This window comes from Theropithecus gelada, chromosome 19 (assembly GCF_003255815.1).
Source record: "Theropithecus gelada isolate Dixy chromosome 19, Tgel_1.0, whole genome shotgun sequence".
In the NCBI taxonomy this organism is placed as follows: Eukaryota; Metazoa; Chordata; class Mammalia; order Primates; family Cercopithecidae; genus Theropithecus; species Theropithecus gelada.
The window spans coordinates 1,014,605-1,027,507 of record NC_037687.1 but is presented as its reverse complement, the minus strand read 5'-3'; the positions used below and the strand labels follow the sequence as shown (position 1 = coordinate 1,027,507).

Here is a 12,903-nt window from a genome sequence, read left to right as displayed (position 1 = left end):
CTTGAACCCGGGAGGCGGAGGTTACAGGGAGCCAAGATCATCCCCCCTGCCTGGCGACAGAGCGAGACTCCGTCTCAAAAAAAAAAAAAACTTTTTGGGCCGGGCGCGGTAGCTCACGCCTGTAATCCCAGCACTTTGGGAGGCCGAGACGGGCGGATCACAAGGTCAGGAGATCGAGACCATCCTGGCTAACATGGTGAAACCCCCTCTCTACTAAAAAAATACAAAAAATTAGCCAGGCGCGGTGGCGGGCGCCTGTAGTCCCAGCTACTCGGGAGGCTGAGGCAGGAGAATGGCGCGAACCCGGGAGGCGGAGCTTGCAGTGAGCCGAGATCGCGCCACTGCACTCCAGCCTGGGCGACCCAGCAAGACTCTGTCTCAAAAAAAAAAAGAAGAAACTTTTTGGCCGGGCGCAGTGGCTCACACCTGTAATCCCAGCACTTTAAAAGGCTGAGATGGGTGGATCATGAGGTCAGGAGATGGAGACCATCCTGGCTAACATGGTGAAACCCCATCTCTATTAAAAATACAAAAAATTGGCCGGGCGCGGTGGCTCAAGCCTGTAATCCCAGCACTTTGGGAGACCGAGGCGGGCGGATCACGGGGTCAGGAGATCGAGACCATCCTGGCTAACACGGTGAAACCCCGTCTCTACTAAAAAAAAATACAAAAAACTAGCCGGGCGAGGTGGCGGGCGCCTGTAATCCCAGCTACTCGGGAGGCTGAGGCAGGAGAATGGCGTAAACCCAGGAGGCGGAGCTTGCAGTGAGCTGAGATCCGGCCACTGCACTCCAGCCTGGGCCACAGAGCGAGACTCCGTCTCGAAAAAGAGAAGAAAAAACCACACAGACAAAAAAAGAGAAACCCCGTCTCTACTAAAAAATACCAAAAAAAAAAAAACTAGCTGGGCGAGGTGGCGGGCGCCTGTAGTCCCAGGTACTCGGGAGGCTGAGGCAGGAGAATGGCGTAAACCTGGGAGGCGGCACTTGCAGTGAGCTGAGATCCAGCCACTGCACTCCAGCCTGGGTGACAGAGCCAGACTCCGTCTCAAAAAAAAAAAAAAATACAAAAAATTAGCTGGGCGTGGTGGCGGGCGCCTGTAGTCCCAGCTACTCAGGCGACTGAGGCAGGAGAATGGCGTGAACCCGGGAGGCAGAGCTTGCAGTGAGCCAAGATCCTTCCACTGCCCTCCAGCCTGGACGACAGAGCAAGACTCTATCTAAAAAAAAAAAAAAATTGGGGGCTGGTTGTGGTGGCTCACATCTGTAATCCCAGCACTTTGGGGGTCCGAAGCAGGCATATCACCTGAGATTAGGAGTTTGAGGCCAGCCTGGCCAACATGGGGAAACTGTGTTTCTACTAAAAATACAAAAATTAGGGCTGGGCACGGTGGCTCACACCTGTAATCCCAGCACTTTGGGAGGCCAAGGAGGGCGGATCATGAGGTCAGGAGTTCGAGACCAGCCTGACCAACATGGAGAAACCTCATCTGTACTAAAAATACAAAAATTAGCTGGTCGTGGTGGTGTGCGCTGTAATCCCAGCTACTGGAGAGGCTGCGGCAGGAGAATTTCTTGAACCCAGAGGGTGGAGGTTGCAGTGAGCCGAGATCGCACCTTTTCTCTCCAGCCTGGGAGACAGAGTGAGACTCCATCTCAAAAAAAAAAAAATTAGCAGGACGTGGCAGCAGGCGCCTGTAATCTCAACTACTCTGGAGGCTGAGGCAGGAGAATTGCTTGAACCCGGGAGTGGGAGGTTGCAGTGAGCCGAGATCATGCCACTGCACTCCAGCCTGGGGGGATATAGGAAGACTCTGTCTCAAAAAAAAAAAAAAAGTTTTTGAAATTCAAACAAAATACATATGAAATTCAACATTTTAACCACTTCAAAGTGTACAATTCAGTGTTTTTAGGATGTGCACAGTTATGAGACCATCGCCTCAATGTTATGAGACCATCACCTCTATCTAGTTCCAGAATTCTTTTTCTTTTCTTTTTTTTTTTTGAGATGGAGTCTCGCTCTGTCGCCCAGGCTGGAGTGCAGTGGCGTGATCTCGGCTCACTGCAAGCTCTGCCCTCGGGTTCACACCATTCTCCTGCCTCAGCCTCCCAAGTAGCTGGGACTACTGGCGCCCGTCACCACACCCGGCTAATTTTTGTATTTTTAATAGAGACGGGGTTTCACCATGTTAGCCAGGATAGTCTCGATCTCCTGACCTTGTGATCTGCCTACCTCGGCCTCCCAAAGTGCTGGTAGTACAGGCGTGAGCGACTGCGCCTGGCGTGTTTTTTTTTCTTTTGAGATGAAGTTTTCCTCTTGTTGCCCAGGCTGGAGTGCGAAGGTGCAATCTCAGCTCACTGCACCTCCACCTCCTGTGTTCAAGCAATTCTCCTTAAGTCTGCCAAGTAGCTGGGATTACAGGCATGTGCCACCACGCCCGGCTAATTTTGTATTTTTAGTAGAGACGGGGTTTCTCCATGTTGGTCAGGCTGGTCTCAAACTCCCGACCTCAGGTGATCCACCTGCCTAGGCCTCCCAAAGTGCTGGGATTACAGACGTGAGCCACCGCGCCCAGCCCAGAATATCTTCATTGTCCCCAAAGGAAGCCCGGACCCCATCAGCCTTCACTCCCCATCTCCTGCCCTAGGACCTGGCACCCACACATCCCCTCCTGTCTCTGTGGATTGGCCTGTCCTGGACATTTCATAGAAATGGGATCACCCACTGCATGTCTTTTTTGCCTGGCCTATCTCACTGGGCATGAGGTCCTCAGGCTGCATCCACATTGTGGCCTGTGTCGGAGCCTCATCATTCCTTTTCATGGCTGAGAAATATTCCAGTGTGTGGAGGAATCACATTGTGTGTATTTATTCATCTGTGGATGGACATCCGGGTTGTTTTTTTTTTTTTTTTTTTTTTTTTTTTTTTTTTTTTTTTTTTTTTTTGAGACAGAGTCTGGCTCTGTCGTCCGGGCTGGAGTGCAGTGGCCGGATCTCAGCTCACTGCAAGCTCCGCCCCCCGGGTTTACGCCATTCTCCTGCCTCAGCCTCCCGAGTAGCTGGGACTACAGGCGCCCGCCGCCTCGCCCGGCTAGTTTTTTTTTTTTTGTATTTTTTAGTAGAGACGGGGTTTCACCGTGTTCGCCAGGATGGTCTCGATCTCCTGACCTCGTGATCCGCCCGTCTCGGCCTCCCAAAGTGCTGGGATTACAGGCTTGAGCCACCGCGCCCGGCCCATCCGGGTTGTTTTGACCTGTTGAGTTTGTAAAGCTGTACAACTGTTTGTGTGGGCGTATGTTTTCATTTCTCTTGGGCGGAATTGCTGAGTCTATGGTGACTCTTTGTGTAACAGTTTGAGGATCCACCAGACTGTTTTCTTTTCTTTCTTTCTTTCTTTTTTTTTTTTTTGAGATGGAGTGAGATGGAGTTTCACTCTTTTTGCTCAAGCTGGAGTGCAGTCACATGATCTCGGCTCACCCCAACCTCCACCTCCCAGGTTCAAGCGATTCTCCTCCCTCAGCCTCCCAAGTAGCTGGGATTGCAGGCGCGTGCCATCACGCTTGGCTAACTTTGGTATTTTTAGTAGAGACGGGGTTTCACTATGTTGGCCAGGCTGGTCTCGAACTCCTGACCTCAGGTGATCTGCCTGCCTCGGCCACCCAAAGTGCTTGGTTTACAGGCATGAGCCACCAGGCCCGGCCAACCAGACCATTTTCTACATCAGCTGCGCCTTCTTACATTCTCACCCACCCTGTGTGTGGATCATGGCCTGACTTTTGGGCCTCTGGCTCTGCCATTATCATCCAGGCCGCCCCCGGCTTGAGCTTAGCCTCTCTTAATCCACCCCTGCCCCGGATTTGCAGGTCACTACTGGGTCTTTATTCCAGCAACCCAGATGCCCTTTCTTCTGTCATAAAATCCACTCCTGAGCCCTGTCCATCTCCTGATCCCCCATGTATCTGCCCCACACCTCCAATTCTCTCCTCCCCCAAATCCGCCCTGCCAGGCACTGGCCCCTTTCCTTGAGTCACAAGCAATGTCTGCTGGGCTAATCCCTGCTCAGTCCTCAGGCTGACTTGGCCGTCTGGTGGCATCACATAGCCACTCCCTCCCTCTGCCCCTAGACACCTTCCTCGCCGGGTTTCCAGGACACCTGGCAACCTCCTGCCCTTTATCCTATTTAAGGAGCACTTATGCAATGCTGGTGCCAGGCGCTGCTCTATGTACACTGCAATTATTAGCCAATGATCCTGAGAAGTGGGTGCTGTTCTTGTCCCTGTTTTTTTTTTTTTTTTTTTCTTTTTTTTTGAGACAGAGGCTCACTCTGTCGCCCAGGCTGGAGTGCAGGGCCGGATCTCGGCTAACTGCAAGCTCAGCCTCCCGGGTTTACGCCATTCTCCTGCCTCAGCCTCCCAAGTAGCTGGGACTACAGGCACCCGCCACCACGCCCGGCTAATTTTTTTGTATTTTTAGTAGAGACGGGGTTTCACCGTGTTAGCCAGGATGGTCTCGATCTCCTGACCTCGTGATCCGCCCGCCTCGGCCTCCCAAAGTGCTGGGATTACAGGCGTGAGCCACCGCGCCCGACCTCTTGTCTCTGTTTTACAAGGCAAGGGAGAGGGGAGGCACAGAGAGGTTGAGTAACCTGCCTGAGTTCACACAGCCAGGTCTGTAGCTCGGGGGCTGCTCCAGTGTCTGTCCTGAGTCTCCCCTCCTGCTGGTGCCTCCTCTCTTCTCCGGGCTTCTGAACACCAGCAGGGCTGGACTCACTCTCCCGGGCTCTACTCTGTTCCCAGGACGTGGTCCAGGCTCCCGGCTCTAATCTCCACCACGTGGCCACCCTGCCTGCACGTCCATCCCCCCAGACCTTGCCCTGAATTGCAGAGCTCACCTCAACCTCCACACCTCCACCCTCCCACCCTCTTCCCACTCTGACAGGGACAGCTTTGTCCCCTCTTCGCCCTCTTTTTCTCACCCTATGGCACCCTCCCTGCTCTGTGCTTGCCCCTACCCTAGTCGGACCCACGCCAACCTGTGACCAGTTCGCCTTCCCAGTCCCTCCCTGGTCTCTCGCTTCTGCCCTGGCTCCAGACAGTCATTTCCCAACACAGCAGCTCCAAACATTTTACCCTGACCAGCAAGGCCTCGTGGGACCTGCTCCACCTTGCCCTCTGACCTCCTCTCCTGCCCCTTCCCTGCCAGGAACACTCCAGGCAAGGCGCAGCCTCAGGGCCTCTAACCTGGCTGTGCTGTCTGCCTGATACAGCTATCCCCAGGCACCCCCAGGTTTCCTCCCTCTCCTCCTCTGGTTTTTGTTTTCTGTTTGTTTGTTTGGAGACAGCGTCTCTGTGGCCCAGACCGGAGTGCAGTGGCACAATCACAGCTCAATGCAACCTCGACCACTGGGCTCCGGTCATCCTAGATCTTCCCACCTCAGCCTCCCGAGTAACTGAGACTACCGGTGCACCCACCATGCCCGGCTAATTTTTACATTTTTTTGTAGAAATAGGGTCTTCCTGGCCAGGTGTGGTGGCTCACGTCTGTTAATCCCAGCAGTTTGGGAGGCCGAGGCAAACAGATCATCTGAGGTCAGGAGTTCGAGACCAGCCTGGCTAACACGGTGAAACCCCATCTCTAGTAAAAATACAAAAAAATGCCGGGCGCGGTGGCTCAAGCCTGTAATCCCAGCACTTTGGGAGGCCGAGACGGGCGGATCACGAGGTCAGGAGATCGAGACCATCCTGGTTAATATGGTGAAACCCCGTCTCTACTAAAAAGTACAAAAAAACTAGCCGGGCAAGGTGGCGGGCGCCTGTAGTCCCAGCTACTTGGGAGGCTGAGGCAGGAGAATGGCGTGAACCCGAGAGGCGGAGCTTGTAGTGAGCTGAGATCCGGCCACTGCACTCCAGCCTGGGCGACAGAGCGAAACTCCGTCTCAAAAAAAAAAAAAAAAACAAAAAACAAAAAAATTAGCCAGGTGTGGTGGCTCACGCCTGTAATTCCAGCTATTCGGGAGGCCAATGCAGGAGAATCATTTAAACCCAGGAGGCAGAGGCTGCAGTGAGCTGAGATTATACCACTGTACTCCAACCTGGGTAACAGAGCGAGACTCGATCTCAAAAAAAAAAAAAACAAAAAAAAGAAATGGGGTCTTCCTATGTTGCCCAGGCTCGTCTCAAACTCCTGGCCTCAAGGTGAGAAAAAAAAGTTAGGTAGTTAGATAAGAAAGTTTGCACAAACCTAAAGTCAAAGTCTGAAAAGCAGTCAGGTGTGGTGACTCACGCCTGTAATCCCAGCATTTTGGGAGGCTGAGGCAGGCTAACATGGTGAAACCCCGTCTCTACTAAAAATAAAAAAATTAGCCAGGTGAGGTGGCGGGCGCCTGTAGTCCCAGCTACTCGGGAGGCTGAGGCAGGAGAATGGCCTGAACCCGGGAGGTGGAGCTTGCAGTGAGCCGAGATTGCGCCCCTGCAGTCCAGCCTGGGGGACAGAGCGAGACTCCGTGTCAGGAAAAAACAAAAACAAAAACAAAAAGCAGCCCCTGACAGCCCCCCAAAAAGAATCTCAAATATCAGTGTAGAAAAGTCAGGGACTTACAACTAAAAACTGGAAAACGGCCGGGCGCGGTGGCTCACGCCTGTAATCCCAGCACTTTGGGAGGCCGAGACGGGCGGATCACGAGGTCAGGAGATCGAGACCATCCTGGCTAACACGGTGAAACCCTGTTCTACTAAAAATACAAAAAACTAGCCAGGCGAGGTGGCGGGCGCCTGTAGTCCCAGCTACTCAGGAGGCTGAGGCAGGAGAATGGCGTGAACCCGGGGGGCGTAGCTTGCAGTGAGCTGAGATCCGGCCACTGCACTCCAGCCTGGGCGACAGAGCAAGACTCCGTCTCAAAAAAAAAAAAAAAAAAAACAACCAAAAAACTGGAAAACCACAACAAAGGGATCCTTCCCACTCAGCCTCCCAAAGTGCTGTGATTACAGGTGTGAGCCACCGTGCCCAATGGGATTTTTTTTTTTTTTTTTCCTAGATGGAGACTTGCTCTGTCACCCAGGCTGGAGTGCAGTGGTGTGATCTCAGCTCACTGCAACCTCCGCCTCCTGGGTTCAAGCGATTCTCCTGCCTCAGCCTCCTGAGTAGCTGGGACTACAGGTGACCACCGCCAAACCTGGCTAATTTTTGTATTTTTAGTAGAGACGGGGTTTCACCATGTTGGCCAAGCTGGTCTCGAACTCCTAACCTCATGATCTGCTCACCTCAGCCACCCAAAGTGCTGGGATTACAGGCATGAGCCACTACATCTAATGGGATTTTTGCTTGAATCTGTCCTCACTGTATTCGGTGACCTCCCCATTTGATACTACAGGTCTCCCCTTCTCCCCATGTCACTTAGCCTGTCTGCTCTTTCTTATTCCATAGCTTTGTCACTTTCTCACGTTGTTATTTATTTATTTATTATTATATATATATATTTTTGAGAAAGAGTTTTGCCCTGTCGCCCAGGTTAGAGTGCAGTGATATGATCTCGGCTTACTGCAGACTCCGCCTGCCCGGGTTCAAGCGATTCTCCTGCCTCAGCCTCCCGAGTAGCTGGGATTACAGGTGCTCACCACCACACCCGGCTAATTTTTGTAGTGTTTTTTTTTTTGGGACGGAGTCTCGCTCTGTCGCCCAGGCTGGAGTGCAGTGGCCGGATCTCAGCTCACTGCAAGCTCCGCCTCCCGGGTTCACGCCATTCTCCTGCCTCAGCCTCCGGAGTAGCTGGGACTACAGGCGCCGCCACCTCGCCCGGCTAGTTTTTTTGTATTTTTTAGTAGAGACGGGGTTTCACCGTGTTAGCCAGGATGGTCTTGATCTCCTGACCTCGTGATCCGCCCATCTCGGCCTCCCAAAGTGCTGGGATTACAGGCTTGAGCCACCGCGCCTTGCCAATTTTTGTAGTTTTTAGTAGAGACAGGGTTTCACCATCTTGGCCAGGCTGGTCTCAAACTCCTGACCTCATGATCCACCCACCTTGGCCTCCCAAAGTGCTGGGATTACAGGCATGAGCCATTGCGCCTGGCCTATTTATTTATTTATTTTTTGAGACAGAGTCTCACGCTGTGGCCCAGGCTGGAGTGCAGTGGTGCGATCTCGGCTCACTGCAACCTCCACCTTCCAGGTTCACGAGATTCTCCTGCGTCAGCCTCCCGAGTAGCTGAGAGTACGGGCACCTGGCCCAGCTAATTTTTTGTATTTTTAGTAGAGACGGGGTTTCACCGTGTTAGCCCAGGATGGTCTCAATCTCCTGATCTCGTGATCTGCCCACGTCAACCTCCCAAAGTGCTCGGATTACAGGCTTGAGCCACTGCGCCCGGTAACGTTATTTTACTAAATCCTGTCTCTGAATGCAAGGGATACCTGGCCTGTTTTTATTCACCATCCCTGTAGGTTGCTGAGTAAATGCTGAATTAATGAATGCATCACTGGGTCTGTGACTGATTGCCTTCACACAGCGAGTGCTGGGCTGGGATCCTCTGTGAATCTGGGGAGGTGAGATTTGCAAAGACAGGACGGATCTGGGGTGGGGAGATACCCAGGCTAGCCTGGCACTCAGGGGAGAGGACAGAGGTGAAGGGACTTAATAAGCACCTAGAGATATGCCTAGCTCTACCTAAGACTCTCAGTTGGCCGGGCGCGGTGGCACAAGCCTGTAATCCCAGCACTTTGGGAGGCCGAGACGGGCGGATCACGAGGTCAGGAGATCGAGACCATCCTGGCTAACACGGTGAAACCCCATCTCTACTAAAAAAAATGCAAGAAACTAGCCGGGCGAGATGGCGAGCGCCTGTAGTCCCAGCTACTCGGGAGGCTGAGGCAGGAGAATGGCGTGAACCCGGGAGGCGGAGCTTGCAGTGAGCTGAGATCTGGCCACTGCACTCCAGCCTGGGCGACAGAGCGAGACTCCGTCTCAAAAAAAAAAAAAAAAAAGACTCTCAGTTAACCGCCTAAAGTAGGGACACTTTTTGCCATTGCACAGGTAGGGAAACTGAGGCCCAAGGGCATTAACCCTGACCTGGCCTGGAGCCAACAGAGGAAACCGTGTACAGTTTGATGCACAAATATTTATAGAGTTCCCACTAGGCTCCCCGACCGTCCCTAGGAGCCGAGCTGCCCCTTGACCCATTCCAGGCCTCAGTTTCCCCGCCCACACTTCGCCCCCGCCTCATGGGATTCTAAACTGTCGCCGCAACGTGGGAGTTGAACGGAAACTACAACTCCCAAGAGGCCGTGCGGCCAAAGACACACGAGAACTACGGAGGGAGAGTCTCGCGCAGCAAACTGCCGCTCTCGCAAGGCTCGGGCTGCCCTTGGCGCTGCCGATCCCGGAAGTTGCTGCATTCAGGCGTTCGCCGACGACAACCCAGCGCGGGGCGGGATTACGTGGAGGGGGCCTGATTGGGAGTCGGCGCAGGCGCAGTCCGCGCGGGTTCTCGCACGCAAAACGGGTGCGAGCTGCGGCGATGGACGACGAGGAGGAGACGTACCGGCTCTGGAAAATCCGCAAGACCATCATGCAGGTGAGCCGTGCGTGGTATTGGGGGCGGGGGCGCGAGCAGCAGGTGCAGGGGCCCGAGGCGAGGTCGAGCTCGGCGTCTCCTCGTGCTGCCGTCGGAGCAGCAGCGACGGAGGGCCCGGCCGACACGGGAGGCCCCGAGGCCGCCGGGGATCCCAGGCGCTGGGCCCGACCTGAGCCGGCAGCGGGGAAGGGAGGGGGTTTCGAGACGTCTGGGTGCGGGGCTTAGGGGTGGGCAGGCTGCTCGGGCTGGTGCGGCGCGCATGGCGGCGGGAGGCGGAAGGTGCGAATGGGGACGGGGGGCACCCCCAGACCCTGCCCCTCTCTGTGATTCAGCGTCGCCATTTGTCCTTGCGTCCTGAACCCCAGGGCGTCTCAGCATCCGAGGCTGGCGGAGTTGGTGGTTGGGAAGCAGCAGGCGAGCTGGGGCTTTCGATGGGGACGTGGAGCCCGGAACCCGTGCCTTGGGGTCTGAGACGGATGGAGGCCACTGGGCCGACTCCGGTTTGGAAACTGGGCAAAGGCCTGAGGGCCTGCGGTTCAGGGTCCTCCCTCAGCCGTTGGGGCCGTTTGGGAGCTTTTGTTTTGTCTTGCTTCCCCACCCCATGCCCTTGTCTTTAGCGAAGCCCCCCGCAGCCTGATTCTCCTTCCTCGGGGCCGCAAACGTTGTCAGCCTGAAGTCACATCTGTTTCGGTCCCTGTCTTTTTTTTTTTTTTAAGAGACAAGCTCTCACTCTGTCGCCCAGGCTGCAGCGCAGTGGTGCAGTCATAGCTCACTGCATCCTTGAACTCCTGGCCTCAAGCAGCCCTCCTGCCTCGGCCTCCCTGAGCTCTGGGATCGCGGGCGTGACCCCCCACGCCCCGTCTTTGTCCCTGTCTTTAGGGTAGCTCTGCAAAGTGGTTTGGAGGGCTTTGCCCCCTGCCAGGTTCCTGTGAGGCTGGATGGACAGACGGTCTTGGTCAAGGCTGGACACCTCTGCTAGCCTCTCGGGATCACGCTGGTCCCATCCTGTGGTGTGGGGCTGTGGGGGCCAGGATGGCTGTCATGGGGCACACAGCGAGTGTTCATTCCGTTTGCTGTTCACCTCTGTCTTCTGCAGCAGCCGCAGGTCTGACTTCTGGGTCACGAGCTCTGGCCGCCTTCCTGTCTCTGCCCTGGGGTCAGCTGGTTCTTTCTCTCTGCAGCTGTGCCACGACCGTGGCTACCTAGTGACCCAGGACGAGCTTGACCAGACACTGGAGGAATTCAAAGCCCAATTTGGAGACAAGCCGAGTGAGGGGCGGCCGCGGCGCACTGACCTCACCGTGCTGGTGGCCCATAACGATGACCCCACCGACCAGATGTTTGTGTTCTTTCCAGGTGAGCAGCGGGTCCCCGGGGGAGTTCTGGTGGAGCCGCCCGAGCACCTGCTGAGGAGCCGGCCGCTAGCACCCACCCCCTCCTGCCTCGTGCCCAGCGTTTGATCCTCTGCCCAATCTGGGAGGAAAACTTCCCCCCCTCTTCCTTGCTGTGGGCGTTGCCATGGACCTCTGACCCCTCTCATGCGCAGCCTCTTTTTGGTTTCCCTCTCATCGGTCCCCTTTCTTCCTGCCAACCAGGAGAGTCACATGGACCTCCCTACTCACCCGCAGCCCCTCATGACTTTTGCCCTACCTGTGTTCCTTGGCTCCCCCATCCTGGCCGTTGGGTGCACTTCCAGCTTCTTGGCCTGGCCCAGGAGGCCCCGTGTGGGTCAGCGCAGCCTCCTTGTGAGCTGTGGCCCCTGTCTGCCCCAGCCCATTCTTCTGCACCCCATGCCGCCTCTGCCCTGTCAGCGTCCGCTACTCATCCCTCGAGGTTGTGCTCAGGCCGCTTTTCCCGGGACCCCTGGGACCCTCGGTTTCAGCACCTGCACCGTGGAAGTCTCCCCACCTGTCTGCCTCCCCAGTATGGCTCTAGAGCCCTCAGTGGTTGGGGGACTACCAGCGCCTAGGGACACAGCCGCGTGCCCAGAATTAATCAGTGGGGTGGACGGAGCGTGTCTGCCAAGCGGACCTGGTGATGCTACTGCTTTTTTTTTTTTTGAAAGTCTCAATTCTGTCACCCAGGCTGAAGTGCAGTGGTGCCATTTCGGCTCGCTGCAGCCTCCACCTCCTGAGTTCAAAATTCTCCTGCCTCAGCTTCCTGAGTAGCTGAGACTGCAGGCACCCACCACCATACCTGGCTATTTTTTTTTTTTTTTGTATTTTTGGTAGAGATGGGGTTTCACCATGTTGGCCAGGCTGCTTTCAAACTCCTGACTTCAGGTGATCTGCCTGCCTCGGCCTCCCAAAGTGCTGGAATTACAGGCGTGAGCCACTGCGCCCAGTCGTCGTCTTTTTTTTTTTTTTTTGAGGCTGAGTCTCTCTCTCTGACCGAGGCTGGAGCGCAGTGGCACAATCTCGGCTCACTGCAACCTCCACCTCCTGGGTTCAAGCAATCCTCCCACCTCAGCCTCCCACAAAAAGCTAGGTTTACAGGCATACACCATCTCACCTGGCTACTTTTACTTTTTTTAGTAGTGTTTATTTATTTATTTATTTGTTTATTTGTTTTTTTGAGACGGAATCTCGCTCTGTCGCCCAGGTTAGAGTACAATGGCACAATCTTGGCTCACTGCACGCTCCTTCTCCCAGGTTCACACCATTCTCCTGCCTTAGTCTCCAGAGTAGCTGGGACTATAGGTGCCCGCCACCACGCCCAGCTAATTTTTTGTATTTTTAGTAGAAACGGGGTTTCACCGTGTTAGCCAGGATGGTCTCGATCTCCTTACGTTGTGATCCGCCTGCCTCAGCCTCCCAAAGTGCTGGGATTGCAGGTGTGAGCCACCGTGCCTGGCCAATTTTTTGTACTGTTAATAGAGATGGGATTTCACGATGTTGGCCAGGCTGGTTTCGAACTCCTGACCTCAAGCAATCCACCTGCCTCAGCCTCCCAACGTGCTTGGGTTACAGGTGTGAGCCACTGCACCCGGCCTCAGGTGACGCTTCTTTTTTTTTTGAGACGGAGTCTCGCTGTGTCGCCCAGGCTGGAGTGCAGTGGCGCGATCTCGGTTCACTGCAAGCTCCGCCTCCCGGGTTCACGCCATTCTCCCGCCTCAGCCTCCGAGTAGCTGGGACTACAGGTGCCCGCCACCACGCCCGGCTAGTTTTTTGTATTTTTAGTAGAGACGGGGTTTCACCATGTTAGCCAGGATGGTCTCGATCTCCTGACCTCGTGATCCACCCGCCTCGGCCTCCCAAAGTGCTGGGATTACAGGCTTGAGCCACCGCGCCCGGCCTGGTGACGCTTCTTTTTTTTTTTTTTTTTTTTTTTTTTTTTTTTTT

At 54.8% G+C, this 12,903-nt stretch overlaps 1 protein-coding gene across 8 annotated transcripts in view; it reads left to right on the top strand.

Annotated features, from left to right (window-relative positions):
* Positions 1-9,243: 9,243 nt before the first annotated feature.
* POLR2E (RNA polymerase II subunit E) overlaps positions 9,244-12,903 on the top strand; it is a 24,316-nt gene continuing 20,656 nt past the window's right edge. For 5 of the 8 annotated variants that reach the window (XM_025368195.1, XM_025368196.1, XM_025368191.1 and 2 more), the window contains exons 1-2: positions 9,244-9,562; positions 10,744-10,918. In XM_025368195.1, coding sequence (XP_025223980.1) covers positions 9,506-9,562; positions 10,744-10,918 — 232 coding nt within the window. In that variant the 5' untranslated portion in view covers positions 9,244-9,505. Of the gene's footprint in view, positions 11,069-12,903 lie in introns of all 8 variants that reach the window. The other 3 variants (XM_025368198.1, XM_025368189.1, XM_025368197.1) reach the window with 3 other exon arrangements.